At 52.0% G+C, this 22625-nt stretch overlaps 2 protein-coding genes across 3 annotated transcripts; both read right to left on the bottom strand.

Moving 5' to 3' along the window:
• Positions 1–1729: 1729 nt before the first annotated feature.
• PAOX (polyamine oxidase) lies at positions 1730–4760 on the bottom strand. Of its 2 annotated transcripts, XM_075505480.1 has the most exons (7): positions 4608–4760; positions 3740–4232; positions 3461–3660; positions 3003–3258; positions 2671–2783; positions 2421–2578; positions 1764–1952 (listed from the first exon to the last, which is right to left on the bottom strand). In XM_075505480.1, exons 1-7 carry the CDS (start codon positions 4753–4755, stop codon positions 1812–1814), a joined length of 1509 nt encoding a protein of 502 aa, XP_075361595.1. In that variant the 5' UTR covers positions 4756–4760; the 3' UTR covers positions 1764–1811. The 2 variants fall into 2 exon arrangements, with proteins under 2 accessions (XP_075361594.1, XP_075361595.1); XM_075505479.1 differs by having other exon boundaries at positions 1730–1952; positions 2421–2783.
• Positions 4761–6648: 1888 nt separating this feature from the next.
• On the bottom strand, positions 6649–16138 carry LOC142410972 (lipase member M-like). The gene is made up of 9 exons (XM_075504157.1): positions 16034–16138; positions 14864–14981; positions 14052–14250; positions 13014–13123; positions 12157–12302; positions 11406–11552; positions 10704–10775; positions 7012–7077; positions 6649–6882 (listed from the first exon to the last, which is right to left on the bottom strand). The coding sequence occupies exons 1-9, from the start codon at positions 16136–16138 to the stop codon at positions 6649–6651; spliced, it is 1197 nt and encodes a 398-aa protein (XP_075360272.1).
• Between the last annotated feature and the right edge of the window lie 6487 nt (positions 16139–22625).

Here is a 22625-nt window from a genome sequence, read left to right as displayed (position 1 = left end):
CCACGTCGAGCGGGCGGCGTGACGTTAGGTGGGCGGGGCGCTCCCCTGGGCGGGCGTCACTCCCGCCTTCTTCTCAGCGCCATGGCGGAGCCGCAGCCTACGGGGCCTGTGGGGCCTACGGGGGGCCCGACGGTGTGTCGTGGCGGCACGGGGGGTGCCGGGCCCCGCGGGGGACCTCTCGCGGGGCCCGGCACCCCCCGTGCCGCGGGGCCCGGTCCCCAAACCGCCCCCCAGCCGCCCCCAGCCCCTCAGCCCACCCCGGAGCCAGGCCCGGTGCGGGCCCCGATGGACGATACCCGCTTCCTGATCGCCAGCACCAACTGGTACTAATGCCGCAGCCCCTTTTCCCCGTCGGACCCGAGCCGAGGAGCCGCATCCAACCCCCCGGAGAGAGAGAGAAGCCTCCGTGTCCCTCTGCCGGGGAGGTGTGGAATAATTGCTGGAGATGACTTAGAAATTAAACTTAATTCACACTTTTAAGTAAGGCACAGCATTGAAGAAGCTGCCCGGGTGGAGCGTGGCTGACGTGCAAGGAATCCATTCCACGGAAGTTCCCTAGGCCTGCAACCTGAGATGTCGGCAATGCCAGGAGAACTTGGTGTGTTCCTAAGAGGAACTGCCCGGAGGGTGGAGCGGTGTGGAGACACTGTGGCCAGGCTCTGCGATCATATGGGAACCTGAAGGTACCGCGGAACTGATAAGCTGCATATTTGCTACCCTGGGCCAACAGTCTGTCATGTTTTTGACAAAATGCTGTCCTTTTGGTGAACTTTGCTCATTATAACATTGTTATAATACCAAGACACACCTCCATCCCAAAAGCTACCCACCTCCAAGGTGTGACCACCCCTCAACTGAGCTTGCGCTTTGAATTTTCCTAGTTTATACCTTTAAAAGCAAAGCGAGAAAACCTTTGTTAGGATTGGTGTAAAGTTTATGTATGACTAGAGTCACTCAAGCTCCACCTGAAAGGTAAAAAATAGTGTAAAATAACTTGAGAGAGAGAATGTTAGGGAAGACACCATTGCGTACCACTCTGACCTGTGGGATCAGTCGACGGGCTGAGCCTCTCTTCCCCTCCATCGGGATGCCTTTGGGTAAGAGTCGAACACTTGGTTATACCAAGTGCCTCCCCAGGAAACTTAGAAATCTCTATAGAGTTGCTTTATTATCTTTTAACACAATTGTAGCCGGCGGTATTACTCATAATCTTGGTATTTGCACATGCTTTACAGACAGTGAATTTATCACCGGTAATCCAGAAGAACCTGTGTACCTGTTGCTTTAATAAACTGTACTCTTCATTAATCTAGCTGTGATAGTTCTCACTGAATGGGACCAGACTCTTTACGTGTGGCTGGGGTAGTTCATGCAACACAACTAGACCGGGGGTGCATCGCATTATTTGTGAATCTGTAATTGTGAAAGTTGAGTACACTGAACGCGACCGGACTTACAACGTTGTCAAATTAACACTGTCGCCTTAATCTGTTTCAGTGAAAGCCCTGAGAGGGCTCTTGACAGGCAAACGTTGACTCTGATGGGTGGCTGCATATACAATCCTTAGAAAATAAACCGTTGACCAAGTCTGAGACTAAGACTGGATCTAGCCACACTTAGACTCCTGTCTGAGAAGGAGTTTAGAAAACAAGGGGTTCCTTTCTGAACCTCGTGACTCAATGGGAGGGTTGGCCCCCCCCAGCCACTCCTCAGACTCCTACGCAACAGTAATTTTTAACGCAACAGGAAGTTTCTCAATAAAGGAGACTGACTGGCAGCGACCTGCGAAGTACAGGTTTTATTTTCCTGCCTCAGAGCTGAGGAGCAGGGCTGGGTGCGTCAAAGAGCTGGTTGAGCCGCTCGGCTTCTCGCCAGCCCGACAGCAGGGCCCCGTGGGTGGTGGAGTAGAACGTGCGGTGGGTGGCCTCACCGGCGAAGAGGAGCTGCAGAGGCTGCAGCAAGGCGGGAGGTGAACGCTGGGGGCTTGCCACCTCCCCCAGCCCAGCGGGGACACCAGGTTGTACTAAACCAGCCTCATCTCCCTGCCCTTTGACACCCTGCAGATGCACAACCCACTCCGCAGCCATGTGGAGACTGAGGAGCAGGCACCTTCCCTTCCTTAGAGACCCACCCCATGCTATGAGGATGCCGGGAAGTGGTTGGAAGGAGCTAGATGTCCCCGGATTTTATGGAAATGGGGTTCCCCCCGCTCCCATGAAGCTCAGCAGGAAGAGCCAAGGAGGGTTGGTTGGTGACCCAAGCATCGGTGACCCCTGAATGGAGCAGGAGTGGGGAATGCCACCTCACTGTGCTCCTCAAGGCCTGGGGTGTCCTGTTCCCACTTCTGTCTGTCTGTCCCCATGCCCACGGGGTCCTGCTCCCCCCATGGCCTCTGCATCCCCCGGGCCAAAAGCAGTTACCCTGGGGTCCTCGAGGTCCTCAGGCAGGGGCTGAGCCAGCACATCGATGTCATCCCCCGAGCTGCCAACGGCGACGTAGCTGTAGGAGCCCCGGGTGTAGGGAGCGCTGTGCCACTGGGACCTGAGCATGCTCCTGGGAGCAGGCAGGTGCAGGTTCCCTGCAGGCATGGATTTTGGGTGGAATTCAGAAATTTGGGCACATGCTCCCCCAGCGGGGTTGGGGTGACGAGGGTGGAGGAGGCGGCGGTACCTGTCAGCGTGCGGAGGACACATGTCATGGTGCTGAGAACCTCCTCGTCGCTCAGTGTCTCCATGTACTCTGACTCCTTCCCCGCAATGAAGCCACAGAGGACATGCCCATGCCTAGGGAGGAAAGATGGGGCCAAGAGCTGCCTGCTACCCTCCTGCTGCTCACCGGAAACCGTGCCCTCCCTGCCTTGGGAGCGCTGCTGTGTCATGGGCCAGCAGCAACCCAGAGAAGGTCTTGAAGCTCCAGGCAGGACCAAGATGCTCCTTCACGTTGCCCAGATGTCCAAACCCCCCGCCTGTGATGCCCCTTTGCTGACACTCCTGGCCACGTACTGCTCTGGTGGTTGGAGGACCATGAATCCAATGAGCTTCTTGAACCAGTTGGCCTCCAGGTCGGTGCTGGGCTCCTTGAGGGGCGACTCATCCTCCCACACTGCTTCAAGGACCTGCTGTTGGGGTTCCCAGAAAGGCTGCTCGAACTCCAGGAAAATCTTGTTGTTGGTGCCAAAACCCAGGCGGCGAATGGCCTCTGCTTTCTGCTCCGGCAGGGGAGGCTGGAAGAAGTCCTGGTGGCGTTCCTTGAGGAAACCTGCAGGCAGAAGATCGGGCAGCTCTGTTCACCGGGCTCTGAGATACTTTCCCCTCCCCAAACCCCTTCCCAGGAACCCCGGTGGGAGAGAGGAGGCTTGGAAGGGGTTTGGGCAAGTCCCTGCCCTCCATCTGCCCATCTCCAACCATGCCAGCTGGTTGGAGGGGACAGGCAGGGCAAGGAAAGGTGTTGGAGTCCTCACCCAGCGGGACGGTGATGATGACGTGGTCGGCAAGGAAGGTGTCTCCATCCTCGCACTCTACCTGGATGGGGAAATCCCTGGTCTCATCCCCTTCCTCGTGGAAGGACCCTCTCCACCGGATGGTCCTCACCGCCTTGTTGAGCAGGACAGTGCCCTCCGGGAGAGCCGAAACCATGCAATCAGGCAAGCTGCTGTAGCCGCTGCGGGAGAAGGCGCCGCTGGGGACGGGGTGCCCCCTGAAATGCTCTTCTACGTCCCCCTCCAGAGCCCCACACTTACCCTGGGAAGGTGCAGTCCAGGCCGGGAAGGGAGACATACTCCCCGAAGGGCTCCAGGGCCACCAGGTCCATGCTGTGGGTCCCGCTGATGCAACACTCCAGCTTGAGGCAGGCAGCAAGGACAGCCAGCTGGAGCTGCCGGGCGTCCTCCTCACCCCCCCCCAGAGCGGGGACCCTCTGGGTGATCTCTGCCCGCAGGTACTGTCCCACGCTGGGCACCAGCGGCTCCTCGGCCCCCTGACAAGCACGGGCGGAGGCCAGGAGGGTGTCGAAGAGGACATGGGCTTCGCTCACGGCCTGGGGGCTCAGGACCCTCCCCGAGCTGCCATAGGTGATGGAAGGCAGTGGGGGGTGGCCCCCCGCCTCCACCTGCTGGTTCTCCTCCTGGGCAGCTTTGGGGCCCAGCAGGCCATAATGGGTGGCCAGGAGGAAGACAGGGTTCCCTGGCGAGGGGCCATGGATCCAGTGTGCCCCCATCTCTGCCAGCCCCGATGCTGTGGGGAGGGGAGGGAGGGGGTCACCCCAAGGCATACACGTGGCAGGAATCCCCGGGGAGCTGCAGAACTCCCAACCCCATGTACACCCCAAAGCCAGAACCAGCAGACCCTCTCCCCTGCCCCAGTCCTTCTGTGCCACCTGTGACCGGCTCTGGTTTGGTCCCAGTGCACCCAATGGGACCAGACACCCCCAGCCCTGTGTGCATCCCACTCAGGACTGGCCCCACTGGCGGGGGGGGAGGCGGGGGAGGTGCAGCTCCCCCATTCCTGCTCCTGCCCCGGAGCACCCCACCCAGGCAGCCCCATCCCCCCGGTGTCGACCCCCTGCCCAGACCAGTCCCGCGGTGCCGCCCCTCCGGGCCTCCCCCGTACCGAAGGGGCGAGTGCAGACGCGGCCCCCGGCGCGGGCCGTCGCCTCCAGCAGGCGGAGGGAGCCGTGGCTGCGGAGCCGCTGCGCTGCCCCCAGCCCCGCCAGCCCCGCGCCCACCACCACCACCCGCCGCCGGCCACCGCCCTCCATGGCGCCCGCCACGGCCCCGCCACCGACAGGGTCCGACCCTCCCAGCACTGCCCCCCTTCCGGTCCCGCCCCACCTCTCTGACCCCGCCCCCGCGTGCCTCGAGGAGAAGCGGGAGAGGGGAGCGTCTTTTCTCATGGTGGGGTGATGGCTTCAGTGAGTGGGACCAGAGACCAGCTGGCTTTGCAGATGGAGAGGCGGGAGGAGGCTGGTTTGGCAGAGGGCAACATTAAAAAAAAAGGAAAAAAAGATAAAAAACCGCCAACAATCGCTTGGAAAAAAAAATATTACGGCAGAAAAAAAGCGGCGAGCGGTGGGCGAGGCGCGGGGCGGCGGCTCACATGGGGGACAGCCCTGGGACCATCTCACCACACTCCTCTCCCCATCCCGCATCCGCACCTGCCTGGTGCCATGGCTGGCCGGCCGGCGAGGTGGAGGAGCCGCTGGGTGCCTACGTTCGGTGCGTCAGCCAGCTGTCCTGGCCGTACGCATCCCAGCGGCACCGGGGAGAGCTGCCGGTCCCGGCAGTGGTCCCGCAGGCAGGCAGCTACCCTCAAGGGCCAGCCCCTGAGCTCCCGCTTGCCGGTGATTTCCGAGCCGTTGTGGGCACGAATAAAGCTCTCCGTCCCCGACGCTGCCTGGTGGTTCTTTGCCGGCGATTGTTCCTGCCCTGCTGCTGCCTGGGGGATGCCCCTGCCTCCTGCCCACCCTGGCGGTGGTGAGGCACAGATACCGGGGTGCTCCCGGCTGGGACGCCCAGGCAGCACCTGCCATGCCACCCTGCCAAGCAGCAAGCCCAGCCAGCTGCAGCTGGGGTCACCCCACCGCCATGGGCAAGCAGCATTTATCCTTGCTGGCCCTGGGTATGGGCAGCCCCCCGGAAAATATTTACATGCAAGGAAGAGCCAGGGACATCAGAGCTGCAGCACAGGCTCCTGAAATCCCCTTTGAGCATTTATTTTGGAGGGATTTTCCCCGCCTCTGGTTTTCCAGCAAGCAGCAGGGTGGGACCACACGGGGTGAGGGGGCTGCACACCACCACGGGACACCAGCCTGGTGACAGCTTTGTGGGGGGACAGTGGCCCTGTGACCCGGCCCCAGGGCATCTGGGGCCACCAGCTCCCAGGGATGGAGGACAGGCATTCCCAGTGTGTCGGCGCTGAGCCATGCAGCTGTCCCTGGGGACCTCCAGCTGCTCGTCCCCGGGACTGAATGATGCAGGCAAGTGCCTGGCTTGGTCCAGCTGAGTCCTGAACCTCCCCCAGATGGAGACCTTCCACCTCCCTGGGGACCTGTCTGGAGGAAGAAGGGCTCCCCATGTCCAAACTGAACCCCCCAGGCTGCGATCCAGGGCCAGGGCCCCTCGTTGCATCGCCTGTTGCTGCCGAGAAGGGTTTGGCCTCATCCATCCCCTCCATCCCTGCCTGGGCTGCGACTGGGGGCTGCTTTCAGACACCCCCACCTCCCCACAGCCAGACCCAACAAGTCCAGCTCCCTCCCATCTCCTCGTGGGTTGGGTGCTCTAATCCCTGACCCACTGGGCAGCCACCATGGAGTCACGGCAGGGTCCCCGCATCCCCCTTGCGCAGCCCAGGATGCAGCCCCACCATCACCCCAGGGCCCTTCCAGCAGGGCTGCCTAGACAGTGGCTCCTGCCTGCCCTAATGCCTCGGTCGACCCTGGCACTGCCCTGCCTGCATGGTGCCACTGGTCCTTGAGGAGCTCTCAAGCAAGGAGGAAGACAAACCCCAACGACTAAGGGATGCACAGGAAGCACTGTCACCACAACTGTGTCAGGCCAGCAGGAAGGAGGGGACAGCAGGTGATGTTCCACCACCTCCTTGGGCTGTCCCAGTTGAGGGAGAGGGGCCGGCATCTCCCTGAGGAGCCATCGCTCTACTGGGACCCCTCCATCAGCTCCAGGATGCTGCTGTAGAGGCGCCCGGGGGCGTCCAAGCCCCAGATGAAGTCCCAGTGGTTCCAGTCAGGGATGTGGCTGTAGGTGACAAGATGGGCGATGCGGGGCAGCAGCAGGTGGACATCCCTCCAGTCAGCTGCCCAGTCCTCCCCCCCTGACCACACGGCAGTAAGCACGGGCATCTCTTCCACCCGGTAGGAGGGAGGTGTCTCCTGGAGGGACACAGGGGGCTCTGAGGAACCACTATCATGGTCAACCCTTGCAAGCCAGCCTGTCCCCCCACCATCCAGGACAGTCCCCTGGCATCTCCAGCTGCCAGCACTGCCGCTGCAGCCTCCTACCTGGTGGTACACGGCTGGGTTTTCACTGCCATAGTCGAAGGCTTTGAATTCTCCTGATTTCATCACCTGGGAGGAGAGGATAGTTCTGCAGTGGGAGGCCAGTGAGTACCACGAGGGACCACATCACAAGGGTCCTTCCTTGAGGGACCACATCACAAGAGGGCACTTACACAGGACACTGCAGGAGGAGGTAGCATCCCAGCAAAGCCAGACTTTACACCTTTTTTAATAGGGTGATGATTTGACCTCCAGCTCCACACCTGTCCCTAGCTATGGGTTGACAAACCAAGGTGTTGTATGCAACTCCTTGGCTGCCCAGATGCAACGCTCGTGCCTCTGAAAACCTGCTCATCACCAGCTGTGTGCGCAGGATGCTGCTGGAGGACTTCATGTTGGTGAGTTTTCCTTCAACAACCTGATCATCCTTATCTTCTCATGACATTTCATCATCACACACCAGTAAGCCCAGTTATTATAAGAGTTGCTATGCTAGGGATGAAAGCTCAGATACCTGCACAATAGTTGCACTGATTAAAAAGACCATTTTCGCCTTCCCCATTGCCTATAATTTGGCTCTGCAAGGAGGCACCACGGTGGGGGTCTCCAGCCTGATCCTGTTTCCAACAGGGCCAATACCGCAGCTGCAGCAGGTTGCTCAGACTGGCAGAATCTGGCCTCAGTGTCTCTGAGACCTCTTTGGGCAGGGGGAGATGCCGTTGGATCCCGCTTCACCTCCTCATCTCCATCTGAGCAAGCCCAGCTCCCCCAGCCTCTCCTTGTATGCCCTGGCTTCCACTCACCATCACAATGGTGTCCCCAGGCTTGCTCTGCTTTGGGCATCCCTGGGAGCCCCAAACTGGTCCCAGCATCCAGCTGTGGCTTTCCCATCCCTTCCCTTGTCCTGCCTGGCACAGGCCAGGGCGCACAAGCCAGAGGGACCAGGGCAGTTCACAGAATCACAGAATCGTATAGGTTGGAAAAGACCTTTAAGATCATTGAGTCCAACCATAAACCTAACACTACCAAGACCACCACTACACCATGTCCCTAAGCACCTCATCCAAACGTCTTTTAAATACCTCCAGGGATGGTGACTCAACCACCTCCCTGGGCAGCCTGTTCCAATGCTTGATAACCCTTTCAGTGAAGTAAAATTTCCTAATATCCAGTCTAAACCTCCCCTGGTGCAACTTGAGGCCATTTCCTCTTGTCCTATCACTTGTTACCTGGGAGAAGAGACCGACCCCCACCTCTCTACAACCTCCTTTCAGGTAGCTGTAGAGAGCGATAAGGTCTCCCCTCAGCCTCCTTTTCTCCAGGCTAAACAGTCCCAGCTCCCTCAGCCGCTCCTCATAAGACTTCTGCTCTAGACCCTTCACCAGCTTCGTTGCCCTTCTCTGGACACGCTCCAGCACCTCAATGTCTCTCTTGTAGTGGGGGGCCCAAAACTGAACACAGTATTTGAGGTGCGGCCTCACCAGTGCCGAGTACAGGGGCACGATCACTTCCCTACTCCTGCTGGCCACACTATTTTTGATACAAGCCAGGATGCCATTGGCTTTCTTGGCCACCTGGGCACACTGCTGGCTCATATTCAGGCGGCTGTCAACCAACACCCCCAGGTCCTTCTCTGCCAGGCAGCTTTCCAGCCACTCTTCCCCAAGCCTGTAGCGTTGCATGGGGTTGCTGTGGCCCAAGTGCAGGACCTCGCACTTGGCCTTGTTAAACCTCATACAATTGACCTCGGCCCATCGATCCAGCCTGTCCAGGTCCCTCTGCAGAGCCTTCCTACCCTCCAGCAGATCAACACTCCCACACAACTTGGTGTCATCTTACTGAGGGTGCACTCGATCCCTTCATCCAGATCATTGATAAAGATATTAAACAGAACTGGCCCCAACAGAGAGCCCTGGGGAACACCGCTTGTGACCAGCCGCCAACTGGAGTAAACTCCATTCACCACCACTCTTTGGGCCCGGCCATCCAGCCAGGTCTTTACCCAGCGAAGAGTACACCCGTCCAAGCCATGAGCAGCCACTTTCTCCAGGAGAATGCTGTGGGAAATCGTGTCAAAGGCTTTACTGAAGTCTAGATAGACAACATCCACAGCCTTTCCCTCATCTACTAGGCAGGTCACCTTGTCATAGAAGGAGATCAGGTTGGTCAAGCAGGACCTGCCTTTCCTGAACCCATGCTGGCTGGGCTTGATCCCTTGGTTATCCTCTACATGCCGTGTGATAGCACTCAGGATGATCTGCTCCATCAGCTTCCCCGGCACCGAGGTCAGGCTGACAGGCCTGTAGTTCCCCGGGTCCTCCTTCCGGCCCTTCTTGAAGATGGGCGTCACATTAGCTAATCTCCGGTCAGCAGGGACCTCCCCAGTTAGCCAGGACTGCTGGTAAATGATGGAAAGGGGCTTGGTGAGCACATCTGCCAGTTTCTTCAGTACTCTCGGGTGGATCTCATCAGGTCCCATAGACTTGTGAATGTCTAAGTGGTGCAGCAGGTTACTAACCATTTCCCCCTGGATTATGGGGGCTCCATTCTGGTCCCCGTCCCTATCTTCCAACTCCGGGGGCTGGGTACCCAGAGAACAATTGGCCCTGCTATTAAAGACTGAGGCAAAGAAGGCATTAAGTACCTCAGCCTTTTCCTCATCCTTGGTCACTGTGTTCCCTCCCCCGTCTACTAGGGGCTGGAGATTCTCCTTAGCTCTCCTTTTGCTGCTAATGTATTTGAAGAAGTGTTTTTTGTTGTCTTTTACAGCAGCAGCCAGATTGAGCTCTAGCTCAGCTTTGGCCCTTCTAATTTTCTCCCTGCACAGCCTTGCTACACCTTTGTAGTCCTCCTGAGTTGCCTGCCCCTTCTTCCAAAGGTCGTAGACTCTCCTCTTTTTCCTGAGTTCGAGCCAGAGCTCTCTAGTCAGCCAGGCCGGTCTTCCTCCCCGCCGGCTCGTCTTTCGGCACCTGGGGACAGCCCGCTCTTGTGCCTTTAGGACTTCCTCCTTAAAGAATGTCCAGCCTTCGTGGACTCCTTTGCCCATTAGGGCTGCCTCCCAGGGGACTCTCTCGACCAGTCTCCTAAACAGGCCGAAGTCCGCCCTCCGGAAGTCTAAGGTGGCAGTTTTGCTGACCCCCCTTGCCGCTTCTCCACATATCAAAAACTCTATCATTTCGTGATCACTCTGCCCAAGATGGCCTCCAACCATCACATGGCTCACAAGTCCTTCTCTGTTCGTGAACAAGAGGTCCAGCAGGGCACCTTCCCTAGTTGGCTCACTCACCAACTGTGTCAGGAAGTTATCATCTGCCACACGCTCTAGGAACCTCCTGGACTGTTTCCTCTCTGCTGTATTGTATTTCCAGCAGACATCTGGCAGGTTGAAGTCCCCCAGAAGAACAAGGGCTAGTGATCGTGAGGCTTCTCTCAGCTGCTTATAGAATAGTTTGTCAGTCTCCTCATCCTGGTTGGGTGGTCTGTAACAGACTCCCACCACAATATCTGCCTTGTTGGCCTTCCCCCAGTTCATCCTGCATCCAGTGCCTCTTCTGTATGCCTAATTTCTTGCCTTTACTTTCTCATGAGCTGCTAATGTCCAAGATCCCTGAACTTTCACCTCTGCCCTGGACACACCAGACTCTTAGTGAAGGGACCATCCCAGGGGTGAAGCATCTGCATTTCAGGGAACCTACCTGGGCCCAGTGTATTATGTTTTTGACAGATGTCCCATCCGGATAGTGGGATGTGTACACATCCAGCCGTGTCTGCAAGGAAACATGTTCAAGCTATCATTGCTTTCCAATGGATAGGAGCGAGGATGGCAGTTGCCAGATTATGCATTTCCTAAAACAGCCACTGCTGAGTCATGCTGCCTAGAAAGTTGGGTCAGGTTCAGGAATATAATTTTCATTAAAAATCAATTGCTCTGAGACAGCTCCAGGAGGAGAATGGTGATGAAGGATGAGGTACCCCTAGCTCCTGGAGATACCTCATCTGGGCTCAGGGACTGTGATCAGGACCTTAGTGACTACCCATGGTTACCCAGATGCTGCTTCAGCAGACTTGATATAGGGTGGGTAGGAGCAGGGCTGCACCCCAGGGGTGCTGGTGGGAGGGACAGCTGGTCTTGGTGACAGGCAGCCCTAACTCAGAGGTGCTGTCAAGTGCCACCTGGCCACTGACTTTCACCCAGCAGAGCCTGGGGACTTTTCCTATCCGGTGAGAGAGGGATCTGGCAGAGGGACATGCATTGCCCTTGCAGCATCTGCTTGCCCATGAGTGTTGGGGGCGAGCGGCCATAGCAGGCTGGGCAGGGCATTTGGCAGAGCCAGTGGGCACTGCTGGGTGCTCCCAAGTGGTGCACCCCAGGGCTCCGGCTTCAGCAGCGCACCCACCATGTTGAGGTTCTTCTCGTTGTACCCGCCCAGCAGAAAGAGGAGGTTGGCACAGGGCTTGTGCAGCAGTGGGTGCCTGCACAGCTGGGGGAGAAACCTCCACAGCTTCATCATCCTCAGTGAGGCGTCCGTTCTGCCAAGAAGAAGCTGCAGAAGCAAAGGGCAAAGTTGATTTCTTGCATTTCCCTTCCTGCAGCCTAACACTCAGACTGTCTCCCCTGACCCACTGTCGGCCAGTGTCCCTGTGAGCTGTCCCACCAGCTGGGCAGTGAGGGGATGTGTGGCACAGGGTGCCCACAGGAATCAATCCCACTTCTCCTTTGCCTTCCTGCCTTGCTGAGATGTGTACAGCTCATTGGAGGAGGTGATGCTGATTGAATGCACACCAGGGAAATCAATATTCGGGACTCTCCTATTTCCTTCCCCTTTCCCCAAGCGTTGGATTTGATTTTCACTGTCATTAAAATCAACAAAGTAAAGCTGCTCTTTTCCAGGTGGTCTGTCTGGGAATTCAACAAGTGCCCCAAAGAAAGACCAGTTTCAACATCTGAAGATCCTACAGATGGAAGGAAGGCATGCACTCAACAAAGTGACCATGCAGGAGTGCACTTGCACCTGAATTGTATCTGTGCTTATAAATCAGCGGGAATTAACTGTTTTCTGCTGCATCGGATAGCCCCATGGACTGCGTATGGGCATGATCCCTTTTCTAGCACTGTTCGGGGGAGGAGAGCATGGAGTAATCCCCTACCTGAAAGATCTTGAATTGCCTGTCCAGAAGGAAGGACATTTTCATGACAGGACTTCTGGCATGCTTGATTGTCACTACTGGAGCCAGGGCAAAAAACATTTTGATTTTCTGAGCCAGTTCTGGCATGGATGAAAATGCAATGAACGCTGAGAAAACAGAAAAACAACAGACTTTGTCAATCTTTCTTCAGGTGCTTAATCTGAGGGTTCTCTTGGACCTGCTGCCCAGATCTGTTTAGCTGGCATTAGCTCCAATTAGAAACCTGGGATCTCTTGCCACCTTTCTGCTTAACATTAGTGCTAGAGATGTCCAAAAGGAGACAATGCCTTTATTCCTATGGTTAGAAGTGGCTGATGAGGCAGTTCAACAACTACCACTGATGGGAAGTCCTGCCCCATTCACTAGGTGAAGGGAACAGTACTGTCACCTTCCATCAATCACTGCTAAAGGGTATCATTGTCACAGAGGTTATCTTATACCCCTGGTGTTCCAGCTTGTGAAAAGAAGCACCATGTATTTCATCGGAAAGCAGAAGCTGTGACTTCCATGCAAAATGCCTTTGGTTTTGATGTGGAACACTGCAACTCGGTTTTCTAGGTTGAATTATAGTTGCAGCAAGGAGCTTACTGAGGTCACCAGGAGCCTTCTTACTACTCTGGGAGCATGCTGGTCCTCCCAGATGTCTTGTATGGAAAGCATGGCTGCTGTGGGACTTCTTACTGCAAGAGACCTTCTACCTAGCCTGCCTGCTCAGCAGCCCACACAGATGGGACATCTCCGCTTTCTGCTTATAAACACCAAAATGAATGTTTTCAAGGTGGTCCAGGCAATGTGTTGTGCAACCCCTTCTAACACACCGATCGTGCAGCCCTGGGAGTAGCCAATGTAATATATCTGCTTCTGACCAGTCTTCTGCAGAACAAAGTCGATCATGGCTGGGAGGTCGTACATTGCCATTTCATGAAAGCTGCAACACAGGAGTAGTGCATTGGTTATAAGGTAACACCAGGAGAGCAAACTTACCTGTGAATTTTGGCTGCCTTGCATTGCTCGTATACTGAAGGGCTTAACATCTGTGGCTGATTTTCCAGGAGAAAATTCCTATGAGCTAGGAGAGCCCTGTGCTGGGTGAAACTGCAATGGCATCCTGCCATTGTCTCATCCTTCCCTGAAAGGGCTTAGTCCTCCCATAACCATGGTTAGCAGTAAAGAAACTGTAGAGAGCCTGGCCAGCTGTGCATTCAGGTGCAATACACAGCAGCTCTGCAGGCTCAGAGCTGGGTCTCGTCAGGATTACAGCACCAGCTCTGCTCCTAGAGATGCTCTTTCCCAGAAGAGAATGGAGCACCAGTTCCTGCCCATGTGCCTTTTAGTATGATATGGTGAAACACAGATGTACTTTATTAGGTTTTTCTTACTGGAAGCATGTTTATGAGCTTGGGAAATCCAGGACTGTTCTGAAGATCAGCTCTGGAGAGGCAGTAGCAGCTTAAAAAGCTATTCTTGGGGACAAAGTTTCTGTGGACAACATCTAGGAGAAGGGGAGGTGGCAATGATGCTTGTGGACACCTTGCTGGGGGGGTTGGCCAGGGAGGTCCCTGTGAAGGCCGCAAGATAGGGCTGATGTCTCTGCAGGATGGGTGTCGCCACACAGGCAGCAGAGCCTTGTGCTCTCGGCAGGGCCAGGCAGCCGCAGGGAGGTGTTGGCACCATGTCAGCAGGCAGGTCTGCACAGGTACCTCCATCCTCCCCGGGCACATCACCAGGAGGTCTAGGGGAGGCCATACCCGGGGATTAGCTGCTCTGACTTGCCTGCTTGGAGGCACCCACCTCTGCCTAGAGGTTAGTGACAGGCAGAGAAGTTTGCCATGCTTTTGTAATCCACTCCAGCCCACCTGAAATCCCAGAATTCAACCTTGTCAGCTGAAAGGTGCTGGTGTCTCTGGGACCAGCTTGTCCCCCGGCTGTTTCCCAGCCAGACGTCATAGCCAGAGTCTGCTAGTATGAAGCCAAGGCTGTTGTTAGCCAGATTTTCCACCCAGTGGCTGCCTTCTCCGAGTAACCCATGCTGGAGAAACACGACCAGCTTGGCTCCTGGGTGTGAAAGAAACAGCGCATTTCATTGAACCAGAATTTCTCTACTTACTCACCCCAAATTCAGGCCAATAAAGCCTCTTTCTTGCACTGCCAGAGGACATACAATGTGCATTTTAATGACGTCTCCTGGTGAAGAAATCCTTGCTGTAGTTGTCTCATGGTGGTTGCCCTTGTTGTCTCAGGCTGGAGAGCTGTGGACATCCCTCCTAAGCCTTTCAGACCCCAGGTGCTCATCCCCAAAAGCTCAGCACCGTGGCCACTGACAACCATGTGAAAGCTCAGATGTACAGGCTCATCTCTGAGATCATTCAAACCCCAAAGTCACAAATTTATGGGGAAAAAATTAAATGAGGAGCTCTCTTAAGATATGCCTGCACCCTCTGAGCCTTAAAACCAAGTCTCTGCTTGATATGAAAGGCAGTTGCTGTGCTGCACGCACGCTTTCCTATGCTGGCTGCTAAAGCCTTGACTGTAAATTGGAGAAATACCATAGATTGGGTATTTTTGCTTTAACAATAAATAATCCCCTGGCCTGGTAAGGTTCATCCCTTCACCTGCTTGTTATGTTAAGGGTTTTTTTTGCTGGCTTCCTTGTGAAATAGCACGATACCTCTGTTCCTAGGACTTTCTCTCCCGTGAGGAATCCTGTTCAGCCTGACATAGTAGCCGTCACGAGTCAGGACTTCATACTCCTCGCTGGGGTACCCTCTGTAGCAGATCATTTGGCTCTGGGGAAAGAAAAAAGGTGGAAAGCTTTCCGTAGCTGATGTGCTCATTTGACTTGAAGAGTGCATCCCTCATCCGCATCAAAGGGGTGCCTTTGCAAAACTGAAACACTGTGGCAGCTGGGACATTGCTTTGCCTTGGGTGTCTCTGGATCAGCTGAGGACTTTTTTGAGAGAGGGTGCTCTGTCTGAATCCCATGCCCGCCCCAGTGAGATGTCCAAGGGAAGAGGAGACACTCAGCAGTGGGCTCACGCCTGTGAGCAGGAGGGGAGCCGGCAGCAGCAGGGCTCCCATGCAGCATGCAGCAACACATGTGTTTGAAATGTTTCAAAAAATGAAGACTGAAACCAAAATGATTTACTGACAGCTGACACTGGTGGCAGGACATGTCATGTCATGCTCTGAGCTGATGCCTGGGGGAGATAAGATGGAGGGGCATATTGAACCTGCCGAGCTGGGCTGACTGGAAGGGCAATAGGACAAGCCCCGTAGGATTTGTTGCAGGGCTCCTGAGGCTCTGCCTGAGCTTTATTTATGCTGAAAACTCCACAGATGGGGAAGTTTGAGTCTGGTGAAACCCAGCTGTGATCCTGCCTACACATCACTGTATGCTTGCTTTGCTAAACAGTCGGCAGAAGAGATTAGTTTCAGCAATTTTATTGCCCAAGTCTTGGGTCCATCTAAACCCACCTTCAGAGACTTTCAGGACTTGGTTGGATACAGCAATGAGCAACCTGCTGCAGCTGAAGAAGAGAAGCCATGCAGAACTTTCTAACCTCCAGGAAGATGTCTAATCAAATCCATGCTGGGATTACTCCCTTCTCTAACTGACCTGCTGATAATTGCACTTAATACTGCTGAGAAGAAGAGGACTCCTTCAGGAAGCAGGGCTTGTTAATGATGGTATGGAGGCAATGTCATATCACACTGCTCAACAAAACCAGTACACGTGGTGACCCGAGCCCTCTTCACATACATAACCTTCATCCCTCTCTCCCCCAGCTAAACGTCCGCAAACTTTCAGACAGAGTGGAAATTCAAACTTCTGACTTACAACATTCATGTAGGTCTCGGGATTTATAGCCTTTTTCTGCTCGATGGCATCTGCTGAATTCGCGGGTGCTTGTATTAAAAACAGGATTGCAATAAACAGCCACATCTTGTGTCTGTGTAAATTATTTATTATTATTATTATCATCATAATTATTATCATTATTATCATTATTATTATTGTTATAACATAACATTGTTATAACATAACATTGTTATGAATGTCAGTTTCTACTTGGTTATGATGGGTTAAGTTCTTTATGTATCTGAAGACCATACATTATGGTCTGGGCCAGGGAAGCGGAGGGGATTCCCAGTTCCAGCTTCCATTAGAGTCCATGCAAGGCTTCGCATACTCCTCTGTACAGACCGGATCTGGTACTAGGCAAGACCCATTTTTGTATTTTCAATGGTGAAAAGAAGAGAAAAGGCTTTATAATGCAAGAACTAAAGCAACAGAAAATGCCATTGGGCCAATTGTCACATAGAGGAAATTAATCCGAAGTAAGAGTTTATGCTATGCAAGAAACACATTTAGGTTGGCTGGGCTATGACTATGTCTGTACTTTTGCTGTTTCTCTATTGCTTAGCTTTTTCACCCAGAAGCCACTATTAACACAAGGATCCTATGAACTGAAATGTGTAAAGACTCATAGGAAGGCTATTTATCAAATCAGTGTAGCCTGAAAAAAAAAGAAACCTTTTCGACCACCTTAGAGACTCCTGTCCCAAGCAGAGGTCTATTCTTAATATACACAGTTAATATATGATTTCTAATGCTTCGCCAGGCTCTTAAAAGTTAGGGCTTAACTTCAACCCAGTAGCATAAGTTGCAAATCTTCTCACCAGTCATCTGGTTACTCTCTACCTCCCTTCTTCCTCCTCCCAATGGGTCTCCCACACCGTGAGACATATCGGCCCTCTGAAATATTCCCATTCTATATGGTATTACCAAGAAAAAAGCAATCAATGCTTTTTCACCCTTGGGATAGCTCCAACGCAAATCTGAATTACGCGGAGGAAAATACGTTACCAGGCAGAGCCCACTGTTGCATCTGATCAGGCTGGTGGTGTGAATGGTGGTGGCTCTATCATCACCAGTGTTAAAAAGAGCACCTTGTGTCAGAGCCCTGCTACTTTGGCACGTGCTGGACCACATCACGTGTCCTCCAATTAAGTGATGTGTGTGCTGGTCACATCTTTGATAACTTCCTCTGCGTGGCCATGTGGTCATGACTTTCGTGCTTGCAAAGGATTACCTTTCCAAAAGCAGCCAGAGTGGTGCGGTGAGGAATTTCAGCTATGGAGTTTCACTTTAAGCTCATGATAGCTGCAGTAAAAAAATGTCAAAAGGTTTTCTTTATAAAGGGTCATTTCCTAACTCCCAGGGAGCCTTGGGAATGCCTCCTAGAAGAGCTCCTGGGACAATGAAAGGACTTGGGCTCCACCACCTTCACAAGGCCTCAGGAGTATGCTGACCTCTCTGTAGACACACCAAAGACAGGTCAGGCTTCACCAGCTGCCTGGGTGGGAGACACTTGGTGATTAAATCACTCTTCAAAAGTGACAGTGGCCCAGGCAACCTCCACATAGCCCTTATGACCAAACGGTATTGTATTTGTAACTGGCAGTTTGCAAAACCTCTGCAATGTTTTCTGGAAAAGCACTGAGTTTAGAGTCTTGCTGACGGATCGCAGAGCAGAGGAGAGCTTGTGCAACACCTCCGTTTGGCTGAAGCGACAGGTATTGCACAGAGTAAAGGTGTTCGTTCTCCACCTCCCGCCTGTGACCTTACAACCTACACCTTTCTGTACGTGCTTGGTAGCCACCTAAAAGACCGAGCCTTCGGTTGGCTACCAGGTGCTCTGCTTGAGTATGTATTTCCTGGACATGGATTAGATTGACTTCTCATGTTCATACCAGCCATAGTCTATGAGCAGTATGTGAGTTGTGAAACACAGCCCAAAACACGCATGTGTTACTCCATCCACCAGACTGTAATCAGAAGCCACTATTGTGTATCAGCGCTGCAACCACTGACGCAAAGGGATTGTGTGTGTGGGCACTATCTTCCTGACAGCAGGTGTGGCCAGAGCCTTCACTGTTTCATTACCTTACTTCTGTCCTTGTGTCTAATTTGGGCTTTTGACAATGTCTTCCCACTCCCAGGATCGCAAAGATCCCACTACATAAGACGCACTTTCCAGGTTGTGTAAAGGGCAATTCCAGTGTGCATTGCAAGAGGAGTTAAAAAACACCCTATGAGTGGAGAAACCCCTACCCAGCTTGTGTTTTTCTACTCTGCCATCAGGTTTCCTTCAATAGTATCAAGGCAGACCTCACCTTTTACTTGTATGGTGGGCTACTTCATTAACTGTCAAGTCTGCTGCCTTCTACCTCCACTGAATATTAGTTATCTAGCAGAGGTACTAAGTATTAGTAATAGGTACTAATAGAGGTTGGAAAGGCAGCAGAGAGTTCTCCAGCATCCTCAGGCCATTTGATGAGGCTATCAGAAAAGTGTATCAGCGCTGAGGCTAGTGTGTGATTTAGCACCAGTACCTATCATAACGGTGGTACGAAGGAGAGAAGTTGCCAACAAAGAGCAGCTAGCTTTTTACCAAGAAATTCTTGTGTAGCTTAGTCAAAGGAAGAAATGAAGACCTTTGTGTTATTTGAAGTTAGGAGACCAGAGTTGGGTTTTTTGACACATAGGTGCAAGTTTAGGTGGAAAGAGCAATACCATCACGATACTGCTGTGATTGTACACTTAACAGAATTGTAAATAGTCACTAGTATTAACCTATGGTGTCAGGACCCCATAATACATGGCAGGGTGCACAACCAAATATTAGATATACTATCATGGGCATCTTAATATGGAGCTGTATAACCACACTCACAGGATGTTTTTACAGTATTGTTGTGGGAACTAATGTAAGAAAACTCAAGACCGTTTAGAAACAGAAAGGTATTTTATTTAACTTTCTAACCAAGTAGACTGTACCAATCAGCACTCTCATACACGCATTCTCAGAGGGGCCGAAATGTGTGTATCCAAGTGGTCTGGCCAAGGTCAACTGAATGTGACATGGAAGGCAAGGGTTGCCAGCTACTGAGTCCTCCATATGCCTTCAGGGTTCTGCTTGAGGCCCAAAAGCCAACTCTTTCTTGGCCTCTAAGGTGCTTTAGGAGTCAAAAGTTACTATGGAGTGATGTTTTGCTTCTGCATCTTTTTAACTTCATGCTTCATAAATATTAGACAACATTGCTGCTGGGTGTCTTTCATTTTCTTGTTTGAGGTATCATAGGACTGTAACACATCCTGCTGTTGGGATAACAGGAAGAGAAACAGCCCATGAAATGTGCTGTATCCCCACTGCTGTCCTTCTGTTAACAGGTGCAGGTCTTCTGCTCATGAGTCACCTTCTCTGTGGTGCATCACGGTGCAAGCAACACATTTCTCAGCGCTTACCAGTTTGACTGGTGTTAATCATGTCCTTTGGCTATCAATGTATACCGTTCCTCTAACTCCTGCTCTGGTGTTTCTCCTGGTGCTTTCATGCATGTACAAGTCGCCAGACTGTATGCTCAGGATGCTGGTTGTTACCTTCTATCTGTTGCCTCTTGCCAAGCAAAAGGGTAAGCCAGTCACAAGCAGGGAGATGCTTAAGTAGCTGTCATCTGGTCTTGGCATCCTGAACAGGGAAAGAGAGTATAATTCTGATTTTAGCAATAAGGGGACATCACCTCTTGTGTAACTCCTGCCAGATAAGCATGATTCCCCTGCAGTAACCTTGGAGAACCTTGCTCAAGTAAAGAACCTGATAAGGAAAGCAGTGCTTATCTGGTTGCACCTCTCCTAGTTTAAAGCACCTCAGCTAGGCTGGGATATCTCCAGCATCTCTGATTACACATTTAGTAGGGGTTTTACTCATGCTAGAGTTGCATAGCGAAGCTTGATGAAACAAAAAATTATTTTCACAACACCTTCCTAGAACTGTTCATGCAATCGTTTTATTCACAGTAGTGAAACTAAATCAACAAAAACATAAATGCTCCTAAATGTTGATTGCAAAATAACTGAGATGTGGTCACTAGTGGTTTGTCTCAGCTAATTATTCCCCCGTTTCTTTGTTCAGAAGACCCCAGAACAACCCTGAACTTCTTGTACTTCTTGTCTGATCTCACTTCATTGTACAATTGGCTTTAAAGAGTATTTTAAAGGTAAAAGAGTTTGGTTTGTTCATGAACAGACCTGGGCCAACTTCAGCAAACTTTCTCAGTAAAGAAATACTAACATTTTTCAAATTTGGTATCATAGTGCTCTTGGGCTTTTTTCCAATGTATTGGAGAAAAGCTGATTGGGCTCAGCTTAGCCAATGCCCTGGTCAGGGCTATCAGAGACCTTCAGGGAGCAGTAACATGTCCCACACGATGTAGTCCAGTGTCAGGAATGGAGACCAACACAAGCCTGTGAAGAGTGCTGGAGGTAGTTATATCTGATCATGATTTTGGCTAACCGTAACTTTCCATGGCCTCATACCGTTCCTATCTGCCTACAGTACCAATATATGAAAATACAAGTCTCAAAGACCAGTTACCGACTCTCTGTTCCAAGCATTTACCTAGCAATCTCAAAAGAAAATTTGGAAATAACATAGGAAATAACACAGAAATTGCTCATAGTTCCTGCAATAAGAAAGCAACATGCCCTCAAGTGAATAAAACTCTGAATCTACTCAGCAATACCGGTGACTGCTGGAAACTGTTGTCAGGCTTACTGTTAAGGATCAAAAAACCATGAAAAGGCAGTACACCATCTGACATAACTCAATGAAACCTTATCCTAGATTAACCCTTGTACAAATCAGTTTCTAAATTACAGTGTAGGCCGGTATGTTGCTTAAAGGAGACACCAAGCAATCCTAGGGTTACTTCCAAAAGCGCAACTTCACTTTAAGCATGTGCCTGTGCATTATCCTCAAGTGGGAAGGACTCTGTAGTAGACGTGCTCACCACTTCTCCAGTGAGGACACAGCCTGGAGCTGACCATATGCTCCACAGTTCATGTGTGTGCTGCCTTTTTTTGCATTGACTGTGATGATGAAAGAAGATTATAGCTCAGCAAACATGGTGCAACTACTCTATTTTGAACGGGCTGTGACACGGATTTAAGCCCTTCTGGCCTTGTGTGCCATACGCAAGCAGATCAAGAATGGTTTTGCATGAGCACATCTGGAAGAAAATTAAGTGGCTAAATGAGCAACATCCTCCACATGTGTAGGCGTATGACTGAGGTTGGTTTGCTCACACATGGAGAGTAAAAAGGGAGCACTGCTATGCCTGAATACATTCACAGGGGTGGTGAAGGCCTCGTCCTGTGTTGTGAATTCTAAGGACAAGAGATTGAGTTGATCTGGACCCTGACATCATGGGCTGATGTCCCAGCCTGACCTTGGACCTGTGCCATCACCATGCACCTGCCTGATGACTTTTGACTTGCCTGACAGACTTGAGACATGCAAGGACTCCAGTCCCAGCAAGATCAACACAGCTTACCATGTAACTCAATCCGTTTATTGATCAAGACAATCCCAGATGACAGAACATCACAATATTTATGCTACAAGCACCTTGATTATTTACTGTTCTGTTTGCTACTAGAATGCACTGCTTCAACTGTTGTTGATCCTTTAACAGGAGATGGGAAGTGAGTACCAGTGCCATAGGGAGCGGAGTGCTTCCAGAACCTGATTTAGAGAGAACTTCACCAAAACGCTCCGTGATGGGAGACTGCCAATGAATTAAGATAATGCAATACAAACATTGCGTCAGATAATTACAGAAGGGGCAGAAACATTATAACCTGAACAGAAAGAGAAAAGAATAAACCCTGCAATTCTTATAAATTTTCAGAAGTAAAAAGTTAGTACTTTTTAACTAGACATAAGTAAGTTCTTGCAAGCTTTTCAAGGTCTGTTGGGGAAACGTCTTGCCAAGCTTTGGGTGTTTATTTGCAAAGACGGAAAAGTCTTCTTGCATTTGCATTGATATCCATGGCATGAACACAGTGCAGTCCTGTAAGAATGCTGCTCCAGGGAAGAGCCCTGCAGTAAATAACTAATCACACAGAAAAAGATTTCATTACAAATATACTAAGTGAGGTAGCTAATCACTGTTGCTCCAGATAGATCATAGCAAACGTATTGCCTAATTCTTACACCCCAAGATTACCTCACCCTGTCCTGTTTTCTTCTGTGGTCAATTCTAGCTGTAAGGATGGAAAGTGAAACACCTTTACAGCCGATCACCTTTGATGATCATTCAAACAGAGCCCACTGCAGTTGTCCTACAAGGACGTGCACCCACAGCCCCCACCCACCATCTCCAGACACTTGGATGAAAGTATGCTGCTAAGAACCAGAGTTTGCCTCTGGGGAGCAGCCATGCTGTGCTCAATACCCCTCCTCAACATCCAACCTGCCCTCTGCGACCCACTTCTTCCCCGCAGGGCACAGGCTGGGGGATGCTAGTTGCATCATGGGCCGTGGGCATCTGCCAGTGTTACAGGCCACTGAAAGTTATCCCTGAGC

The sequence above is a fragment of the Mycteria americana genome, chromosome 6, assembly GCF_035582795.1.
Source record: "Mycteria americana isolate JAX WOST 10 ecotype Jacksonville Zoo and Gardens chromosome 6, USCA_MyAme_1.0, whole genome shotgun sequence".
Taxonomy (NCBI): domain Eukaryota; kingdom Metazoa; phylum Chordata; class Aves; order Ciconiiformes; family Ciconiidae; genus Mycteria; species Mycteria americana.
The sequence above is the reverse complement of the archived record's forward strand: the minus strand, read 5'-3'. Positions and strand labels throughout refer to the sequence as shown.

Excerpts from the sequence above, each read along its gene's own strand:
- PAOX (XM_075505479.1), bottom strand. The coding sequence starts at position 4,755 with ATGGAGGGCGGTGGCCGGCGGCGGGTGGTGGTGGTGGGCGCGGGGCTG. Across the intron at positions 4,233-4,607 it reads CGTCTGCACTCGCCCCTTCG|CATCGGGGCTGGCAGAGATG; the intron begins GTACGGGGGAGG and ends CCCTCCCCACAG. Across the intron at positions 2,784-3,002 it reads GTCCTCCAACCACCAGAGCA|GCATGGGCATGTCCTCTGTG; the intron begins GTACGTGGCCAG and ends TTTCCTCCCTAG.
- LOC142410972 (XM_075504157.1), bottom strand. The coding sequence starts at position 16,138 with ATGTGGCTGTTTATTGCAATCCTGTTTTTAATACAAGCACCCGCGAAT. Across the intron at positions 13,124-14,051 it reads GTTGAATTCTGGGATTTCAG|CTTTCATGAAATGGCAATGT; the intron begins GTGGGCTGGAGT and ends CCTGTGTTGCAG. Across the intron at positions 11,553-12,156 it reads GGCAATTCAAGATCTTTCAG|CTTCTTCTTGGCAGAACGGA; the intron begins GTAGGGGATTAC and ends TTGCTTCTGCAG.